Raw genomic sequence first — 22,587 nt, 5'->3', positions numbered from 1 at the left:
GTCCTTCCTTTTTGTTGGTATAAACCTTTGCTGAGCACTGTGAAAAATTGCTTGGAAGGTTCTCCACTGTTCCTCAACTGTTCCACCATAAAGTCTTTGTTCCCAGTCTACCGTAGCTAGTTCTTCTCTCATCCCATTGTAATCTCCTTTGTTTAGACACAAAACAGTAGTATTTGATTTTACTTTCTCACCCTCCATCTGTATTTTAAATTCCACCATATTGTGATTGCTCCTTCCGAGAGGATCCCTAACTATGAGATCATGAATCAATCCTGTCTCATTACACAGGACAAGATCTAGGACCGCTTGTTTCCTCGTAGGTTCCATTACGGACCACTGTTGTTTGTGATCTACATAAATAACCTGGAGGAAGGTATAGGTGGTCTGATTAGCAAGTTTGCAGATGATACTAAGATTGGTGGAGTTGCAGATAGCGAGGAGGACTGTCAGAGAATACAACAAAATATAGATAGATTGGAGAGTTGGGCAGAGAAATGGCAGATGGAGTTCAATCCAGGCAAATGCGAGGTGATGCATTTTGGAAGATCAAATTCAAGAGCAGACTATATGGTCAATGGAAGGATCCTGGGGAAAATTGATGTACAGAGAGATCTGGGAGTTCAGGTCCATTGTACCCTGAAAGTGGCAATGCAGGTCAATAGAGTGGTCAAGAAGGCATACAGCATGCTTGCCTTCATCGGACGGGGTATTGAGTACAAGAGTTGGCAGGGCATGTTACAGTTGTATCGGACTTTGGTTAGGCCACATTTGGAATACTGCGTGCAGTTCTGGTCGCGCATTACCAGAAGGATGTGGATGCTTTGGAGAGGAGGTTCACCAGGATGTTGCCTGGTATGCAGGGTGCTAGCTATGAAGAAAGGTTGAGTAGATTAGGATTGTTTTCATTGGAAAGACGGAGGTTGAGGGGGGACCTGATTCAGGTATACAAAATTATAAGAGGTATGGACAGGGTGGATAGCAACAAGCTTTTTCCAAGAGTGGGGGTGTCAGTTACAAGGGGTCACGATTTCAAGGTGAGGGGGGGAAAGTTTAAGGGAAATGTGCGTGGAAAGTATTTTCCGCAGAGGGTGGTGGGTGCCTGGAACGCTTTACCAGCGGAGGTGGTAGAGGTGGGCACGATAGCATCATTTAAGAGGCATCTAGACAGGTATATGAACGGGCGGGAACAGAGGGAAGTAGACCTTGGAAAATAGGAGACAGGTTTAGATTCTGGATCGGCGCAGGCTGGGAGGGCCGAAGGGCCTGCTCCTGTGCTGTAATTTTCTTTGTTCTTTGTATTACATACTATTCTAGGAAACTATCGCGGATACGTTCTATAAACTCCTCAAGGTTGCCTTGACCGACCTGGTTAAACCAATCAACATGTAGATTAAAATCCCCCATGATAACTGCTGTACCATTTCTACATGCATCAGTTATTTCTTTGTTTATTGCCTGCCCCACCATAACGTTACTATTTGGTGGCTGATAGACTACTCCTATCAGTGACTTTTTCGCCTTACTATTCCTGATTTCCACCCAAATGGATTCAACCTTATCCTCCATAGCACCGATGTCATCCCTTACTATTGCCCGGATGTCATCCTTAAATAACAGAGCTACACCACCTCCCTTACCATGCACTCTGTCCTTCCGAATAGTTTGATACCCTCGGATATTTAATTCCCAGTCGTGACCATCCTTTAACCATGTTTCAGTAATGGCCACTAAATCATAGTCATTTACGATGATTTGTGCCATCAACTCATTTACTTTATTCCGAATAGTACCAGCATTCAGGTAAAGTACACTTATGTTGTTTTTTTTACCTCTGTTTTGAATCTTAACATCTCCAGTTTTATTCCTTTTAGTATCACTGGGCCTATTCACTGAGCTCCCCTCAGTCACTGTACCTTTTTGATTTTTGACTATGTCTTCTATGCCTTGCATTTTTCCCCTTCCTTTTGCTTCTGTCCCTGTTTTACTACCTTCCAACTTCCTGCATCGGTTCCCATCCCCCTGCCACATTCAGAAATTCACAATTTTAAAGGGCCGCATAGTATATTAAGTAAAATAATTAATATTTAAAATAGCCAAAATAAAAGGTTTTTAAAGAAAAAAAAAAGCAATTATTTTTTATTAATTAATATTTTAAAGTAGAAACTTCCCATGAAACACATGTTGTGCCGAGCAGTGATCACCCTACTCAAGTCAACGTATCCACCCTATACCAGTAACCCAACAGCCCTCCCCATTAACCTTAAAATTAAAAAATTTTTTTTTTTTCAATGACTTGATCTTGGTGGGCCGCATAAAGACCATGCGGGCCGTAGTTTGCCCTCCCCTGGTTTAAACCCTCCCCAACAGCTCTAGCAAACACCCCCCCCAGGACATCGGTTCCAGCCCTGCCCAGGTGCAGACCGTCCGGTTTGTACAGGTCCCACCTCCCCCAGAACCGGTCCCAATGCCCCAGGAATTTGAATCCCTCCCTCTTGCACCATCTCTCGAGCCACGCATTCATCCTATCTATCCTGACATTGCTACTCTGACTAGCTTGTGGCACTGGCAGCAATCCTGAGATTACTACCTTTGAGGTCCTCCTTTTTAGTTTAACTCCTAACTCCCTGAATTCCGCTTGTAGGACCTCCTCCCATTTTTTACCTATATCGTTGGTGCCTATGTGCACCATGACAGCTGGCTGTTCAACCCCCCCCCCCCCCCCCCCCCCCCCCCAAGAATGTCCTGCAGCCGCTCCGAGACATCCTTGACCCTTGCACCAGGGAGGCAACATACCATCCTGCAGTCTCGATTGCGTCCACAGAACCGCCTGTCTATTCCCCTTACGATCGAGTCCCCTATCACTATAGCCCTGCCATTTTTCTTCCTGCCCTGCTGTGCAGCAGAGTCAGCCACGGTGCCATGAACCTTGCTGCTGCTGCCTTCCCCTGTTGAACCATCTCCCCCAACAGTATCCAAAGCGGTATATCTGTTTTGCAGGGAGATGGCCCCAGGGGACACCTGCACTGCCTTCCTACTCTTGTTCTGTCTTTTGGTCACCCATTCGCTATCTCCCTCAGTAACTTTCACCTGCGGTGTGACCAACCCGATAAACGTGCTATCCACGACCTCCTCAGCATCGCGGATGCTCCAAAGTGAGTCCATCCGCAGCTCCAGAGCTGTCAAGTGGTCTAACAGGAGCTGCAACTGAACACACTTCTTGCACGTGAAAGAGCCAGGAGCAGTGGACATGTCCCTAAGCTCCCACACCGCACACGAGAAGCATGACACAGTTCTGGGATCTCCTGCCATGTCTTAAACCTTAGGTAAACTTATACAACTACAATTTCAAAATAAAAATAAATAAATTAGACAATGAAAAGGAAAACTACTTACCAGTCACTTACCAGGGTTAAAAGCACCTCCTCCCCACCCAGCTTCGAATTCCCAAACTCACTCTTGGTTGTGCCTCACTCTGGCTGTGTCTTCTCTGGCTCACTGGGAGAACTCACCCAGGGTCTTAGATGCTCCCTGGTTCTCTCCCTGCAGATTAAAAGTCACAGGCCAGAAGAAGGAGAGAACACAAAACAGTAGAGAAAAAGCACCTCTCCCACTCTGCACCGAATTACCTCACTGCACCAAATTACCAAGTTCCAACTTCCCACTCTGGATGTGATTACTCCGGATGTGACTCCTTGAAAAGCGCAAGCTTTGTTGAGCATTTTGGAGTTTGCACTTGTATTCTTTCTGTTGGTTTGTGGGATGAACATTGCTCCTCTTTTTGTTTTCTTAGCTATTAAAATTGATATGGGTGGGAGGGGCTGGTTGGTGTGATGGTTATTTGTTCTGTTTTTACTCTGAGCGGGGGTCATCACGATAGCTAGATAGTTAGTTAATGGGAATGGTGTGGAGGGGGTAACTGCAGTTTCTTCTGTGGGGTTTTTTTAAGGATTTATGTTTTGTTTGGGGTTAGAGATTGGGGTGAATGGTGGCCTTAGTTTGCTTTGTTGCTGTTTGTCAGTTGATTTGGGTGTGGTATTAATAAGAGGGGGGAGGGTTAGTTCTCTGACAGTGGCTGTAACTTTTTTTCTTCTATTCTGGGGGATTTGCGGCCATATTGGGTGGGCTTGGTATCTGTTCTCTTTGAGCTGGACTGCTCCACGTGGTGGGAATGGCTGACTGCTGTGGTGGGGGGAAGGCAGGGGGTAGATGGCCTCCTGGCTTGTCATCTGGAATGCAAGGGAATTGAATGGCCAAGTAAAAAGATTTGAGTGCTTGTGAACCGTAAGAGCGTGAGTGCTGTTGTGCCGTTTTTGCAAGAATCACCATATTGGAAGTAGACCAGTGATACTCCAAGGCCCTGACCATAGAATCTCCGGCGGAGAGGAAAAAGCTACAGGTGGACTTTGACCTGCTCTCCAGCAACTCCGCCAGGCACGGGAACATGGAGACAAATCTAGCCACCTGCTCGCTCACCAGTCGAGAAAGCAGGCAGCCACGAGGGAAATAGCCCAGATTAGAGACAGCAAAGGCACCTTAGCCGCGGAGCCGGAAAAGATCACCAAAGCATTCGAGAACTTCTACCAGGGGCTATACACCTCTGAGCCCCCAGCAGGAACTTGAGGATGAAGCAGTTCCTCGATGGACTGGGTATGCCAGTCATGCAGGTGGGTAAGGCACCAGGACCGGATGGTTTCCTGGCTGACTTCTATAAAAGATTTGTGGCAGCACTGGCCCCACACCACACCTGCGGGAGATGTTCATAGGTTTATGCAAAAATACTGGCCAAGATCCTAGCCAAGAGCCTGGAGGACTGTGTACCAGAGGTGGTAGCAGAAGACCAAAAGGGCTTTGTCAAGGGTAGACAGCTAACACCGAACATTAGATGCCTGCTGAGGGAAGAGAACACCCAAGGTGATCGTCATCCTGGATGCATAAAAGACCTTCGACAGAGTTGAATGGAAGCACCTCATAGAGGTACTGGAGCGGTTCAGGCTTGGAACAGGGTTCACCGACTGGATGAAATCCACAACGAACGCAAGGACAATTTACCACCAGCTCCATGCAGAGGGACAAGGTAGGGATGGCCTTTGTCCCTGCTGCTGTTCACCCTAGCGATCAAACCACTGCCGAGGCCTTTTCCAACTCGCTAGACAAACTGATTATGGGGTGGGGGAGGGGGCAAGAAACGCAAGGATCTTAAAAAGAGTACTGCAGAGAACGAGATCCATGGGAGGCCTAGCCTTCCCATACCTGAAATATTACCACTGGGTGGCAACCGCGGCGAGGGAAACAAGACCGTACCTAGTACCACAACTGCTAGAGGACATACTGGGCGTTGACATCCTCGGGAAAGGGAACTGTGGCAACATATATGGGTGACTACGAGGAAGGACCAACACTCAACTGGACGAGACAAGGGTAAAGTGGGATGAGGACTTGGGGTTTGAAATAGGGTGGGGACTCTTGAGCAAAGCACTGCACGGCATCAACTCCACCTCCACATGCGCACGGCTAAGCCTAATGCAGCTAAGAGCAGTACACATAGCCCATTTACCAGAACCCAAATGAGTAAGTTATTCCCGGAGGTGGAGGACAAATGCGAACGGTACGAAGAAGGCCCGGCCAACCACACCCACATGTTCTGATCTTGCCCGAGTGTTGGCTTTTTCGTGGCAATGTCTATGGTGGTGGGTTCTAGGGTGGAGCCATGCCCAAGAGTGGTAAATCTTTGGGGTTTCAGAACAGCCAGATCTATTCATGAGAAGGCGAGGCACCGCCCTTGCCTTCCTAATTGTCCGCCGGAGACTCCTGCTTGGCTGGCAGTTAGCAGCACCACCCAAAGCTGCTGACTGGCTGTCCGACCTCTCGGAATTTCTCTAAATGGAGAAAATTAAAGTTGCTATCCGAGGGTTGGAAGAGGGCTTCCAAAAATGAGGGCCATTTACTCGTTTGTTCCAAGAACTGTTTGTAGCCAGTAAGCCAAAGAACAGGAGGGAGTAGTTACGATACAGCGAGAGGGAAGCAAAGAGACTTGGAACCCAACCATGCCCAACAGATAGCACAAGACACAGCAGCACACCAACGCAACTGGGTACAAGAACGACGAGGAAAGGGGCTCGCTAACCAGCCAGGGGACGCCAGGAAGAAAAGAGGGAGGAGGAAAAGGGGACCCAGCCAGAGTCAAAACATTACTGAAAAACAAAAAACAGGAAAGATGACTGATGTAAATAGTAGAAGCAGATCGATGTGTAAATATTTCTCATTATCCTTTTTTCTATTTTTTTCATTTGTCTTCTAATGCATGTCCAACCTCATCCTTGTTTTGTTTACTGCAAAAATCCCAATTAAAAACATTAAAAAAACAGTTCTTGCACTTGATGGAACCATCAATTCACCAGACACGTGTTTCCGATGTGAATCTAGGCTTTAATCGACTTACTTCAGAGCCAGCCGGTTACCCGTTGATGAACTCGAAGTGACCCAGGCTGACTCTGGACACGGATACTTATACAGCTGCACTAGGGGGAGGAGTCATGGGCGGAACCAAGGGTGGAGTCCAGTACAAGTTCCTAAGTGCTCCCAGCGCTGCTCCCAGCGCTACTCCCCCTAGTGGTAGGATGGCGCTACTGCGCTTACAATAACAGTGTGAATTAGTATATATTACATTCACCATAGCACTGAACTGGGATGATGCTGCTTTTGTCAAGTTCTCGCATCAGTTGAATCTTGGGGGGGGGGGGGGGGGGGGGGGTAATTTTAATTGTGAACTGGGCAGATTGAGAACCAAGTCTTTGAATCCTTCGGGGGTGACAAAGGCGGTATTAACCTTTATGGAACAGGTTTGGGGGTGGCACATCCAAGCGAGAAGGACTTTTCTTTCTTTTTGTCCCTGATGTATCAGGTCTACTCTTGAATTGACTTTTTTATGGTGGGTAGGTGGCAACAGTGATTTTGGACAGGCCCCCCCCCCCCCCCCCCCCCCCCCCCCCCCCGGATGGGTACAGTGCTGCTGGCAGACAAAAGATTTTGAGAGGGTATCGGCTACTAATGGGGAGTACATTGATTTTAATAGGAGTGAAACTATCTCTCCTTCCACAAGGTGGGTTGGGACGGGGGGAGGGGGGGGGGGGGGGGGGGGAGATAATCTCCTACAAGGCACATAGAATAAAAGGGTGGAGAGGCAGAGGTTGGTGAAATCCATCTTTGAGGTGGACCTCCAGTACTCGCTTGCCCCAACACTGAGTTGTTGGCGAGCAGTAAGAAATGACAGATTGAGTTTGGGCTGTTCTCGACAGGCAAGGTGGTGCATCAGCTGCGGCGCTGCGGGGGGCATTTTATGAATACTGGGTAAAGGCTAGTCACTTGTTAGCACAGCAGCTGAGTCAGCAATCAGCATCCCGGGAGATCGTGCGGATGAAGGACTCGAGTGGTAGGTTAGTCTTTGCCTCGGGAAAGTCAATGAGGCTTTTGAGGTCTTTTATCGCAGACTTGGTCTGAGCCCCCAGAGGATAGGTTGCCCATGATGGAATTTGTGAATGGCTTGTTGTTCTGAGAGAAGTTGGAGTCTCCCTTGAGCCTGTGGAGAGAGGGAGGGAGAGTGTGGGAGGGGGCAGTGGGGGAATGTATGTGTATGCAGATGATGTGCTCTATATAACAAATCCAAGCTATCTGGAAACCCAGGTGGCCCACAACTGAGCCCCGCTTAATAGACTCAATGGTACTGGCCTATTGACTGGGGTTAAGTCTCAGTTGAAGTGCCCCCTGATGGGCAGGGCTCCGTTGGTAAAAATGAATGTCCTCCTAAGGTTCTTATTTTGGTTTCGGTGTCTTCTCATTTTCCATCCCAAATCTTTTGTGAAGATCAATAAAATTATATCTTCCTTTATCTGCATGGGCAAGACCCAACGGGTTCGTAAGATGTTTCTGCAGAGGGAGAGGCAGCTGTGGGGGGTGGGCTGCAAACATTGAGAAAATGCGGGGGTGGCTTAAGGATCCTGATTCCATTTTGGGGTGGATGGAGCTGAATTCTTTTAGGGGTATTAGTTTGAGGGCCTTGGTTACAGTTCTGCTTCCATTTGCCCCGCAAAAGTTACTTCAAGCCTGATGGGGATGGCCACTCTGAGGATATGGAAGCAGTTCAGGCAACATTGTAAGCTGGGTGCTGTCAGTGTTAGCCCCAATCTTCAGAAATCATCGTTTTGTTTTGGGGATCTTGGAATCTGTCATTTGGGTCATGGAGGGATGAGGGGCTGGACCTGGTGGGGGGGCATATTTATAAACTGGAAGTTTGCTGGTTTTGAAAATTTAGTGGGTAAACGGCAACTTCCAAAGTCTAAACTGTTTAGGTTTTTTCAGGAGCGTGACTTTTTGCGCAAGAAGATTCCGTCCTTTCCCTTGGTATCCTTGCCCTCTGTTAAACAGGCACCTTCACCTCCCCCAACTCCAGCCAGAGAAAGGAATCAGATATTTATGGTCGGATTTTGTTAATGTAGCAAGCTGTGTTGGATGAAGCAAAAAGGAAGTGGGAGAGGAAACTGGGCCTGGTTTTTGATTGGGCGGGGTGGGGGGGGGGGGGGGGGGGGCGAATGGGGGTGGTGTGGAGTGACTCTTCACCAGTCAACTTCACCTCGTGCTAGGCTCAGCTTGATTCAGTTTAAGGTGGTGCATAGGGCATGTGTGACCAGTTTTTTTTTCTGGGTGTGGAGGGGGGTATAAATGTGGACATTGTTCTCTGGAGCTGACGAATCATACTCGCATATTCTGGTCAGGTCCTAAATTTGTAAGCTTTTGGGTCTCCATCTTCGTCACCATGTCAGGGATTCTTGCGATTGAGCTCGTAACCATTTTTGGGATCTCTGACTCGCTGAAACTGCAGAGGGCGTGAAGGTGGATGCTCTTGCCTTTGCCTCGTTTAAAGCCCGGAGGTGAGTTCTGCTTGGGTTCCGCCCAGTGCTTTGTCCTGATAGTGACCATATGGAGTTGTTGTAGTTTAAGAACATAGAACATTACAGCGCAGTACAGGCCCTTCGGTCCTCGATGTTGCGCCGATCTGTGAAACCACTCTAAAGCCTCATCTACACTATTCCCTTATCGTCCAAATGTCTATCCAATGACCATTTGAATGCGTTTAGTGTTGGCGAGTCCACTACTGTTGCAGGCAAGGCATTCCACACCCTTATTACTCTGAGTAAAGAACCTACCTCTGACATCTGTCCGATATCCATCTCCCCTCAAGAAGGTGAAGTACTTCATCAGGTGGTCGGCAGAACGGTTCTATTCAAGGTGGCAGCCTTTCATTCCCTACTTCAGGGAATTGGTCAGATGGTGTGGGGGGAGGGGTAGTTTCTGGTGATGATTTTGTTTGCTTTATGGGGGGTTGGTTGGGATGGAGGGCAAGTTTGGAATTGCATTTGTTCTGTGGTTTCTTTTACTGTTATCAAAAATTTTCTCTATTTTTTTAAAAGATTAAAGGAGCGATTTTAAATGTTGCAAGGACACATCAGGAAAGAGAAGAGAGGATATAGAAGTAAATTAACATGAAATACAACTGATTGTAAAACTTCCATAGGTATTTAAAAGCAAGAAATTGTAGAAAGTAACTATACTTTTGTTAGAGACACAGAAAAATGATGGAGAATAAAGAAATGGTAAACTAATTAAACACTTGTTTAAAATCTGTCTTTGATAGAGGAAACAGGAAACAATCATTCCAGATGTAATGGCGAATGAAGGATCTAAGAATTAACAATTTTAAGAAATTAGTGTTAATAATAATACTGCCTAAATTAATGGGTTTAAAAGCCAACAAATCCCTGGGCTTGATGGTCAACATTTTGGGTTTTAGGGTGGCTGCAGAGACAGTAAATGTATTGATTTTGCTCTTCCAGTGTTCCCTAGGTTCTAGAATGAGGAATTCCCAAAACAGAACTATATATAGATCAGTTGGCTTGCTGTGGATGGCAGATTTCAGGGATGTAATAAGGTAATTTAGAAAATCGGAATATGGTTGGGCAGTGATTTATGAAATGGAGGTAATTTTTGATAAACCTCTTCTTTTTTCAGTTTGTAACTGCCATAGTAATAAGGGCACCGGTGGATGTAGTGTATTTGGATTTTCAAAAGACATTAGATAAGATGCCACACTAGAGGTTATTGCACAAAATTAGGGGTCATGGAAGAGGAGTAATAAAATGGATTGAGAATTAGCTAACTGACCAAAAAAACTTATTAAATGGTTCATTTCTGGTTGTAAAACTATAATTAAAGTAGCCAAACAGATCAATGCTTGGACCTAGTTTATTACAATTAAAATACATGACTTCGCTGATGTATAATGTGCCCAGGTTTGCTGCCAATATCACTAGAGACTGATAACTTTAAAAATATATATTTTAATGCCCCGTGACTGACTAAAATGAATTGCATGACAAGATAACTCCCAATTATTTGAAACTTTTACTGTAACAGACCAAAAGCAACTTTGAATAAACATTACTTAGTAGGCAATTAGTACTCGAAACTACCAAAAAGGTAGCCAATTGATTAACTATTTTAACATAACCAAAAATCCCATGCTACAGTTATGCTGAACAACATTCCTCCCAGCTTCCAACAGGCTCAACCACCTGCTACCCTTTTTCCGGGTAGTTTTAATTTACAAGAAAATAATATAATCTGATGAACAGAATGTGAAGAGGCTGCAAAATAATATGGACGTTATTTGAATGTGCAAGAACATGGCTGATGGATTGTCATGAAGGGGAATTATGTTATCCATTTGGGGGAATAATAGAAAAGCAAGATATTTGTCATTGGTAAGAGATAGGAAATGTTAGTATTCACAGAAATGTGTGTCCTCATATACGAATTACAGTTCACAAAGCAGGTATAGAAAGCAAATGGGAAAATAAATGTAATGTTGGCCTGAATTACAAAAAAGAATGAAGTGTGAAGAAGAAGAATTACAACAACTGTAGAGTTGGTGAGACCACATCTGGAGTACTGTTTGCAGTCTGGTCTCCTTATCACAGAATACACTGAAAGCTAATGCAACAAAGATTCACTAAATTAATTACTGTAATGAAGGAATTGTCCTACTATAGGGAATCTACTCTAGAACATAAAAGAATGAGAGGTAATTCTCATTTCAGGTTAGTGGGGGGTGTGAGGAGGTGTGACAGAGTCTCAGGATAATTTTGAACAATCTACATCAGTGCTTGTGACTGTTCAGTTATTGAGTAGATTCAATATTTGGAAAGTTAAGAGTTTGGGATATTAAAGGAATAGAGGGGCTTAAAGATGGTGTTGGAAGGTGTAGCTGAATCAAAGATCAGCCGTGATCTTGGTGAAGCTGAATGGCCTAATCCTGCTTCTATTTACATAAGAACATAACGTAAGAACTAGGAGTAGGCCATCTGGCCTCTCGAGCCTGCTCCGCCATTCAGTAAGATCATGGCTGACCTTCTTTCTGTGGACTACGCCCCACTTGCCCACCCGCTCATCATTACCCTTAATTCCATTACTGTTCAAAAATCTATATATTTTTGCCTTAAAAACATCCTATGAAGTAGCCTCAACTGCTTCATCGGGCAGGAAATTCCACAGATTTACAACCCTTTGGCTGAAGAAGTTCGTCCTCAACTGTCCTAAATCAACTCCCCCTTATTTTGAGACTATGCCCCCTAGTTCTAGTTTCACCCGCCAGTGGAAACAGCTTCCTTGCTTCTATACTATTCCCTTCATAATTTCTATTTGTTTCTATCAGATCTTCTCTCTTTCCCCTCCCCATTCTTCTAAATTTCTAAATTGCAATGAGTATAATCCCAGCCTACTCAGTCCCTCCTCATAAACCAATCCTCTCAACTCCGGAATCGACCTAGTGAATCTCCTCTGCATCCCCTCCAGTGCCAGTACGTCCTTTCAAGTAAGGATACCAAAACAGTACACAGTACTCCAGGTATGGCCTCACCAGCACCCTATACAGCTGCAACATAACCTCCCTATTTTTAAACTCCGGTCCTCTAGCAATGAAGGACAAAATTCTATTTTCCTTCTTAATTACCTGCTGCACCTGCAAACCAACTTTTTGCAATTCATGCATAAGGACACCCATGTCCCTCTGCACAGCAGCATGCTGCAATTTGTTTTACTTTTTAAAATAGTCCATCTTGCTGTTATTCCTACCAAAATGGATGACCTCACATTTACCAACATTGTACTCCATCTGACAGACCCTTGCCCACTCTCTTAAACTATCTATATCTCTCCGCAGACTTTTTCTTCTCTGCACACTTTACTCTACCACTCATCTTAGTGTCATCTGTGAACTTTGACACATTACACTTGGTCCCCAACTACAAATCATCTATGAATTGTAAACGATTACACTCCCAAAACTGATCCCCGAGGCACACCCCAAACCACTGATCACCAACCAGAAAAACACCCATTTGTCCCCACTATTTGCTCTTGTTAGTTAACCAATCCTCTATCCATACTAATACATTACTCGTAATGCCGTACACCCTTATCTCAAGCAACAGCCTTTTGTGCGGCATCTTGTCAAATACCTTCTGGAAATCCAGGTACACCAAATCCACCGGTTTCCCGTTGTCCTGTAATATCCTCAAAAGATTCCAAAAAATTAGTTAAATATGATCTGCCTTTCACGAACCCATGCTGCATCTGCCCAATGGGATAATTTCTATCCAGATATCTCGCTATTTCTTCCTTGGTAATAGTTTCAAGCATTTTCACACTACAGATGTTAAGCTAACTGGCCTATAGTTACCCGCCTTTTGTCTACCTCCTTTTTTAAACAGTGGCGTTGCATTTGCTGTTTTCCAATCTGCCGTAACCGCCCAGAGTCCAGTGAATTTTGGTGAATTACCACGAAGGCATTTGCTATTTCCCCCGCCATCTCTTTTAGTGCCCTGAGATACATTCCATTAGGGCCAGGAGACTTGTCTACCTTTAGTCCCATTAGCTTGCCCAGCACCATCGCCTTGTGATAATGACCATTTTTAGATCCTCTCCTGCCATAGCCTCCTTGCCAACAATTATTGGCTGTTGTTTGTGTTTTCCACTGAAGACTGATGCAAAATACCTGTTCAATGCCTCGGCCATTTTCTCATTTCACATTATTCAATCCTCCTTCTCAACCTCTAAAGGACCAATGTTTACCTTAGCCACTTTCATTTTATATATTTGTTGAAACTTTTGCTATCTGTTTTTATATTCTGAGCTGTTTACTATCTTGCTTTTCTTTAGCGCTTTTTTCATGGCTTTCTATTGACATTTAAAAATTTCCCAATTGTCTAGTTTTCCATTAATCTTTACCACTTTGTATGCATTTTCTTTTAATATGATAGCTTCCTTTATTTCCTCAGATATCTTTGGCTGATTAGCCCTTTTCCTACAGTCCTTCCTTTTCATTGGTATATACTTTTGCTGAGCACTGTGAAAATCACTTAGTCCTCCACTGTTCCTCTATTGTCCCACCATAAAGTCATTGCTCCCAGTATACCTTCACCAACTCCTTCCTCATCCCATTGTAATCTCATTTGTTTAAGCACAAGACACTGATATTGGATTTTACTTTCTCACCCTTTATCTGTATTTTAAATTCAACCGTACTGTGATCGCTCCTTCCGAGAGGATCCCTAACTATGAGATCATTAATTATTTCTGTCTCATTGCACAAACTAGGGCAGTTTGCTCTCTCCTAGGTTCCATTACATACTGTTTGAGTAAACTGTCACAAATACATTCTATGAACTCTTCCTCGAGGCTTCCTTTGCCGACCTGGTTTGACCAATTGACATGTAAATTAAAATCCCCCATGACAACTGTACCATTTTTACATGCATCGGTTATTTCTTTGTTTCGTGCCCGGCCTTAATATTATTATTTGTTGGCCTGCAGACTATGCCTATCAGCAACTTTGTCTCCTTACTAATTCTAATTTCCACCCGAATGCGTTCAACCTTTTTCTCCAGACAGCCTGTAACATCTCACTACCACCCTAATGTCATTCTTGCATTAATTCCCTGTGGTTTATGTAACTATGTTTTGGGGGGGGGGGGGGGGGGAGGAGAAGGGGGAGAATGGGTGAATCTACAGGAAGAATAACAGTTAATGAAAAACAAAGCAGTACGTTAGCCTGTGGGGAGGAGGGAAAATTACGAAAAAAGTTAAAAGAAAGAGGAACTCTGGAGATGTTACCAATGGAGATGTTACAATTCAAAAAGAAGGTTAAAAGAATAGCATAAGAGCATGCTACTTGAATGCTTGTAGCATTCAAAACAAGGTAAGAGTTGACACACCAATCACCGCAAATGAGTATGACTTAGTGGCCATGACAGAGACATGGTTGCAGAGTGGTCACGACTGGGAGTTAAATATACAGGGTATCAAACTATTCAGAAGGACAGACAGGAAGGTAAGGGAGGTGGTGTACCTCTGATATGTAAGGATGACATTAGGACAGTAGTTTAAGGTCCTTGTGACCACCCTATTTATCCTTTCCACCAGAACACTGATCCCAGTGCACAAAGTGGTCAGACATTCTGACTGAAAAGGAAAGATCACCATGTTGAATAGACCACTATTGGAGAATGTATTTTTTATTTGGTATCCTACAACATACTGATGAACTTCATTTAAAAAGTTCCTTAAGTTATTTGGATGAGGGGACTGGATGCGGTAGTTCCATTTCCTGATGATGGCAGGATAGGAGGAAAGTAAGTTATCAAGAGGAGGGAAAGAAGTAGGTTAAGTGAGTGGGCAAAAAATTGGCAGATGGAGTATAATGTGGGAAAATCTAAGCCTGACCACTTTGGTAGGAAGAAATAGAAAAACCAAACACTATTTAAATCGAGACAGAATGTTGAACTTGGTAATATTGAGTGATCTGGGTATCCTGCTTTATGAATCACACAAGGTTAATATGCAGGTACAGCGGATGGAATGTTTTTGTTTATTGCATGGGGAATGGAACATATGTAGGGCGAATTCCCTGCAGCTGTACTGGGCTTGGTGAGACCTCATCTGGAATATTGTGCACAGTTTCCTCATTTGAAAAATTATACAAATATGTTAGAAGCATTTCAGAGATGGTTCACTCAATTTGTTCCTGGAATGAATGGCTTATTTTATTGAAAGGTTGAACAAATTGTGGCCTGTATCCATTTTAGTTTAGAAAAATTAGATGAGACCTTAGTGAAACATTTAAGATCCTGAAGGGACTTAATAGGATGGATGCCAAGAGGAAGTTTCCTCTTTCTGGTAGACTGGAACTGGGGCACACAGTTTAAAAATAAGATGTCCTCATTTTAGGATGGATATGAGGGGAACAAATTATTTGAGGGTCACCAGTCCATGGGATTATCTTCCCAGAAGGCAGTTGGGTCTGGGAGTTGAATTTATTCAAGGCTGAGTTGGAATGATTTTTGATGATCAAAGGTCTCTGAGGTTATGAGGGGCAGACAGGAAAGTGAAGTTGAGACCACAGTTGAGACAAGCTCAGAGAGTCGAACAGCATGCTCCTTTTATAAAAAATAACTGTACCCAATTCATTTTTTCCAATTAAGGGGCAATTTAGCGTGGCCAACCCACCTACCCTGCGCATCTTTTGGGTCATGGGGTGAAACCCACACAAACACAGGGAGAATGAAAACTCCACCTGGACAGTGACCCAGAGCCAGGATCGAACCTGGGACCTCGGCACCATGAGGCAGCAGTGCTAACCACTGCACGCCATGCTGCCCTGTAAACAGCATACCCCTGCTCCCAAGTCCTATATTCCTATTAAAACATGCAATAACTTCCTATATGAAGGGTGGCTTTTTATCACAGCAAAGCACAATAAAACTATAGGTGCCATCCATTGGACGTCTGCTGAAATAAAATAGAGATGTTTTGTGGCACAGTTTGAAATTGTCGTTTTTGATTCTGACTTACTCTGGTTCATAAATGGGAATCGTCTACCAGTCGGATATTGAGCAGTGGCTATTAAGTGAATCGTAAAGGCCAATTAATTCTTATTAAATACAACGTTTCCGACAGGATGATCCTTCTCCAGTATTTTTGTGGGGAAAAAAAAGGTAATCACGATTGTACAATTTTTTTCTCTTGTACACTTGCTGCCACTCATTTAAAAAAATAAAAAATAATTGATAGCTGTCAAATATAATCATTTGAAAAGGTATTGCAGCTCAATCTCAAGCTGGAATCTCTAATTGAGTGTAAAGCGAACAAACTTGTATTTTAGAAGTCTCTTCACATTGCTGCATTTTCATTCTTCCAGGTTATGATATGTCTACGTTTATTCGACGATACAGCAGATATTTAAATGAAAAGGCATATTCCTATAGACAGATGGCATTTGACTTTGCAAGAGTGAAGAAAGGGTAAGTTTGAAATCCCTTTTCTGAAGATCAGTTGTGCAGTTAAATGTACTGTGGAATGGTGTCCTACAAAAATTGTAGACTATACCAATACTTTTGTAGTACAATTAGATGTATTGTTTCCCAGTCTTTTAATTTGTGAATATAGTTTATAATAGTTCAACATTTTGATTGGAAAGAAACAATTAACTGCAATACTGTACACCAAAAGTTAATATAAACTAGGTTTTATTATGTTGATTTCTCCGCAAATATTATGTAATGTTGCTTGTATGTTATGAGCAGAAATGTTGATGAGCCTTTTAATTGTCATATAATGGGTAAATATAACATTTTTTAGCAAGAAAAATGTGAGTTAATATGAATGTTTAAAAGCTCTATAAATTCACAATTAATGTATTCCATTATGCTTGTGTGTTGCACTGTCTATTCTGATGGCTTGTCGAAGGCTGTTTCGAAAGCTTCTAAATATTTGTTTTTAAATTTAGAATATTTTCTGATATCTTTCAGCAGGTTTTTAAAAAATCCTTTTCTACATCATTACCCAAGTGTGTTGCTTTGCTAATGGGGTGCTGGAAACATAAAGATCGCTCTTAAATTAGTGGTATTTTGTACACCTGATCACATTCTTCTGTCATTCATTTGGTGTGGCTGCTGTTTCAGCATGTGATGAAAATTGTAACTAGCATTAAACTCATGGAGTGGATCGCAGGCTTTGACAAACCTGATGAGTTGAATAAGCTCTTGTGCTTCACAAAGATCAAAACATGTCCTGAATTGTCCTCCGCTAGGTTTAGATTTGAGATTTCCACCAAATGTATTGGCTTTATCTGAAGAAATTAATTTGGAATTGCAAGAATACATCAAGTTGTAATATAATCATTTTATAATTGACTTTGCATTTATAAATGAGGGATAGTTTTATATTTGGTTGCAGAAAGCAGAACTTACTAATTTTCCATCCATAGTTAAGGCCTAGGAAAACGCTAATACGGCAGAAGATTCACCAAGCCACAAACATTCTTCTTGGTCTTCAAGATAGTTTTGTTATGCAATTGCGAAACTTGGTTGAGTTAGCCCCAAATTTGATTGAGTATTGCAGAAAAAAGAGATCTGCTGTCAAAGTTTTTGTCCTGCACTCATCAGAACAGTTGCGATAATGCCAGTGTTTTGAAGGGAACAACAATTCGTACTATACGAGAAGAGGGTGCTGATTGGTTATCTTCAACGTTTTAATATATTTTTATTACAGTTTTATCATTTTTACAGAGAACGCAACAAATTTTCAAAACACGACTAGTACGGTAAAGAAATATTTCTGCAAACATAAGAACAGAGAAAGACAGGATAAATTCTGAACAACTGTCTTTAAGAACTGGTGCCTCCACTAATCAATCAGAAAATGTGGAGGTGGGGGGGAAGAGAGGAAGGTCATATAAATATGATAGAATAATATATCAAGATTCACACCTTTTTATATGTAGCGAGATCATGTCGCGCAATATGGTTTATGCTGCCTTTTGAACCACTGCAGTCCATGTGGTATAGGGATACCCACAATGATATTAGGGCGGCTGATCCAGGATTTTGACCCAGTGACAGTGAAGGAACAGCAATATATTTTGAAGTCAGGATGGAGAGTGACTTGGAGGGGAACTTCTATGTGGTGGTGTACCTATGTATCTGCTGCCCTTGACCTTCTAGATGGTGGTGGTCGTGGGTTTGGAAGGTGCTGCTTAAGGAGTCTTGATAAGTTCTTACAGTACATCTTGTAGATGGTATACACTGCTATTGTGTGTTGGTGGTGCAGAAGGAGTGAATGTTTGTGGAAGGGGTACCAATAAAGCCAGTTGCTTTGTCCTGGATGGTGTCAAACTTCTTCTTGAGTGTTGTTGGAGCTGCATTCATCCAGGAAAGTAATCCATTACACTGCTGACCAGTGCAGAAGGAGGACATTTAGGCCCATAGAGTCTGCACTGGCCCTCTGAAAGAACAACCTACCTGGAACCACAGTCCCACCATACTCCTAACCCTACCTAACCTTTGGATATGGGTCAATTTAGAATGGCCAGTTCACCTAACCTGCACATCTTTGGACTGTGGGAAGAAACCGGAGCACCTGGAGGAAACTCACACAGACACTGGGAGAAAGTGCAAACTCCACCCAAGGCTAGAATTTTGGAGGGCCATACACATTCAGCATCAAGTTATTCTCCACATAAAAAGACCCTTAATAATCACATATCCAACTCGCTTATTCTTCTCTCAATTCTCCACCTTGAAGGGAACATTTTAGATGACCAAAAATTGCTACTCTTCCGCTGTTGGTTGAAAACTATTCCAGTTCCTGATTTAACTTTGTGCTCCTTCTCATCCAAATGGGTCTCCTGGGACAAGACTTTGTCCACTTCCTCCTCCTTCAGAAAATACCAGATATTTTTCCTTTAAATAGGGTAAATGTTTTTCCCGCACATTCCAGAAACATAGCTTAAAATTAGCCACCACCATCAAATAGACCACCAGAAGAAAAGTAGGATAGGATTTTCTTGCCATATCTGGGTGTGCACGAAACCCTACCCTCTCCCAATCTCAAGTTACACCAAGTGCCAAAATGTCTCTATAATCTTTTCTCAAAAAAGGACCTGTCTGTGCTATTGTAGGATTCAGTCAACATCTTACAAACCACAACTCAAATACAAAAAAATAACAACACAATAGTTCTAAGGGGACTTCCTTCAAGGCGAGTGTGGACTTGTAAGGTTGTACTATCATTACGATCGGAAAACACACTCCCCGACAAGAGGAGAAGAAAAAATCCAACAGTGGGAGCCAAATGCCATTACCGAATTTTGAACCCACCTATGAAGACCCACCTTCCACCCATCTCCCAACAATAGCACTACTCAATTCAGTCATGTTTAGAGAGGATACCAAACAGCCAGTTGACCATCATAAAGGTACAGATAAAAAGAGAAAACAATGAATGATTAGCATGTGGCACAGCTGTCACGATAAAAGTCACACATTCTTAAGGATAAGACATTCAATATAGTGCTCAAATTTTAACTTCTCCCAATAAACCAATGTACGACGATATGAAATAGGACAAAATAAATGGAGAAAGTTCAAATTTATTTAAAATATTTTTATTAAGACATTTATAAATAAACGTCGGCCCCTCTCACCCCCTGGACATCCAGGTCTTCCGACACTCCAAATATTGCCAATTCTCGACTCTGAACCATCGTCACCCTCGGTACCTCCAACATCACATCAGCGAAATTCCACCAACTTCAAGCAGGTCCAAATCGTGAACATGATTTGTTCCCCTGTCCCCCACACACCTACCCTCCACGCCCTCAAAGCACCTGCTCATTCCAGCCACCCTTGTATGCGCCGTATGGACTATCTTATATTGAATGAGACTCAGCGAGGACCCATTCATCCTCAAAGCTTCCTTCCATAGCCCAGCCTCCAAGATCACCCCAGCTCCTCCCATTTTTGCTTCACTACTCCTATCTGGACACCCTCCCAGTTCATCAATTCCTTATATATCTCTGTAAGAAGCCTTACAACACCAGGTTAAAGTCCAATAGGTTTGTTTCAAATCACTCTCTTTTGGTGCACTGCGCCTTCCTCAGGTGAATGAGGTATGTTCCAGAAACATATATATAGACAAAGTCAAAGATGCAAGACAATGCTTTGAATGCGAGCATTTGCGGGTAATTTAAGTCTTTACAAATCCAGAGATAGGGGTAACCCCAGGTTAAAGAGGTGTTAATTGTCTCAAGCCAGGACAGTTGGTAGGATTTCCAAGCCTAGGCCAGATGGTGGGGGGTGAATGTAATGCGACATGAATCCAAGGTCCCAGTTGAGGCCATACTCATGTGTGCGTAACTTGGCTATAAGCTTCTGCTCGGCGATTTTGCGTTGTCACATGTCCTGAAGGCCGCCTTGAAGAACACTTACCCCGAGATCAGAGGGTGAATGCCCTTGACTGCTGAAGTGTTCCCCGACTGGAAGGGAACACTCCTGCCTGGCGACCTCGCGCGATGTCCGTTCATCCATTGTCGCAGCGTCTGCATGGTCTCACCAATGTACCACGCTTTGGGACAGCGGAGAGGTGTTGTAAGATTTCTTACTGTGCTCACCCCAATCCAATGCCGGCATCTCCACATCATTATATATCTCTGACACCCTGCCCTCTCCAACCTCTCTTCTTGACAGCATCTTGTCCTGAACCCTGGGGCTGGCAGATCAGGAAAGGACAGCTCCTGTTTTCTCACTTAGTTCTACACCTGTAAATATCGGAACTTGTTTCCGCTGGGAAACTCTTACTCCTCTACCAGTCATTCCAAGCTCAGGAAGCTGCTCCCCATAAATAAACCCCCAAACCGTTTGGTCCCCGCCTGCTGCCAACCTTGAAACACCCTGGTCCAGTCCCCTCGGAGTAAAGCTGTGATTTCTGCAGATCGGAGCCCAAACCAAGGTGCCCTCTAGCGCTTTCGCCACTGTCCCCACACCCTCTGGACCGCCACTACTACCGGACTTGTGGAATATCTGGCCGGCGGCAGTGGCAGAGGCGCTGTCAACACTTCTCCCAAACTAGCACCCTTACATGAGGCTTCCTCCGTCCACTCCCATACCGACCAGTCCCCACTACCCACTTGCTTACCATGGCTATATTTGCTGCTCAATAATTCATTACATTTGGCAAGGCCAACCCGCCCCATCCTCGCCCCCCGCTCCAAACAGCGCTTTCTTTACTTGAGGGGCCTTCCCTGCCCACACAACTCCCGATATCAACGCGTTGACCTTGTTGAAAGAGGCCTTGGAATACAAACAAAAACCTCGTGAGCACAGTCATCTTCACGGACTGCACCTGCCTCACCAATGACAATGGAAACACATCCCACGTTTTAAATTACCCTTCATTTGCTCCACCAACTGAGCCAGAATCAGTTTGTTTAATTGCTCCCACCTGGTTGCCAAGATATCTAAAACTCACCCCCACTACCTTAAACGGTAGCTTGCCCAGTCTCTTCTCCTGCCCCATCACCTGGATCGGGAAGACCTCCCTTTTTTCCCATGTTTAATTTATACCCCGAAAACTCTCCGAATTCCATCAAAATGTCCATAATATCCCGTATACTTTCCAATGGGTCCGATTTATATACAGCAACGGGTCGTCCGCATATAGGGACACACTACTCCTTCCATCCCCCCAACACACAATCTTCCCAACCCCTAGATGCTCCAAACACTACCGTCAGTAGCCCTATCACCATGGTGAAAAGCAATGGGAAGAGTGGGCTTCCCTGTCTCGTCCCCCGATACAACCTAAAGTACCCTGAACTCACCCGATTTGTTCTTGCACTTGACACCGGTGCCTAGAACAGCAATCGGATCGAATCTACATACCCCTGCCCAAACCAGAATCGCCCCGATACCTCCCACAAATACTCCCACTCTACCCAATCAAAGGCCTTCTCCTCATCTGTTGCAACCGCCACCTCCACATTCCGTCTCTCCGGGGTCATCATTCTGAAATTTAATAGGCGCCTTGTGTTGGCCAACAGATGCCTCCTTTGAATCCCGTCTTGTCCCCCGCTATCACCTCTGGCACACAATCCTAATTCCGTGAGGCCAGAATTTCAGCTAACGACTTGGCATCCACATTCAATAGTGATGTCGGGCGGTAGGACCCACACTGCTCTGGGTCCTTATCTATCTTCAGGATCAGAGATATTGAGGCCTGCGTTAACGTAAGGGCGAACTCTCCCTTCTCCCTCACCTCATTAAATGCGCTCATCAGCAGGGGGTTCAGGGTTCCCAAAACCTTTTATAAAATTCTACTGGGCCCAGCGCCTTCCCTGCCTGCATTGCTCCCATACCATCCAGCAGCTCCACCAATCCAGTGGGAGCTCCCAGCTCCTCTACCAGGCCGGCCTCCACCCTGGGGAATTCCAGCCCATCCAAAAAAATCCCTCCTCCTCCTCCTGTGACCGGGGACTCCGACTCTAAAGCCTCCAATTGAACTCCTCAAACACCCCATTCGCCCCCACCGGGTCCAATACCACTACACCCTTGCTGTTCTTAATCCTATCAGTCTCCCTCGCCACCGCTTGCTTCCTGAGCTGGTGGGCCAGCATCCTGCTAGCCTTCTCCCCATACTCACACA

At 44.2% G+C, this 22,587-nt stretch overlaps 1 protein-coding gene across 29 annotated transcripts in view; it reads left to right on the top strand.

Annotated features, from left to right (window-relative positions):
• Positions 1 to 22,587, top strand: part of snap91a (synaptosome associated protein 91a) — a 329,189-nt gene that overhangs the window by 130,746 nt on the left and 175,856 nt on the right. For all 29 annotated transcript variants that reach the window (XR_005460942.1, XM_038799504.1, XM_038799494.1 and 26 more), the window contains one exon: positions 16,307 to 16,409. Coding sequence is in view for 28 of the 29 variants with exons in the window: in XM_038799504.1 (XP_038655432.1) it covers positions 16,307 to 16,409 (103 nt within the window). In the remaining variant the exon portion in view is untranslated. The remainder of the gene's footprint in view (positions 1 to 16,306; positions 16,410 to 22,587) is intronic.

This window comes from Scyliorhinus canicula, chromosome 6 (genome assembly GCF_902713615.1).
Source record: "Scyliorhinus canicula chromosome 6, sScyCan1.1, whole genome shotgun sequence".
NCBI lineage: Eukaryota > Metazoa > Chordata > Chondrichthyes > Carcharhiniformes > Scyliorhinidae > Scyliorhinus > Scyliorhinus canicula.
Note: the sequence above shows the minus strand (reverse complement) of the source record. Positions and strands in the feature narration are given on the sequence as shown.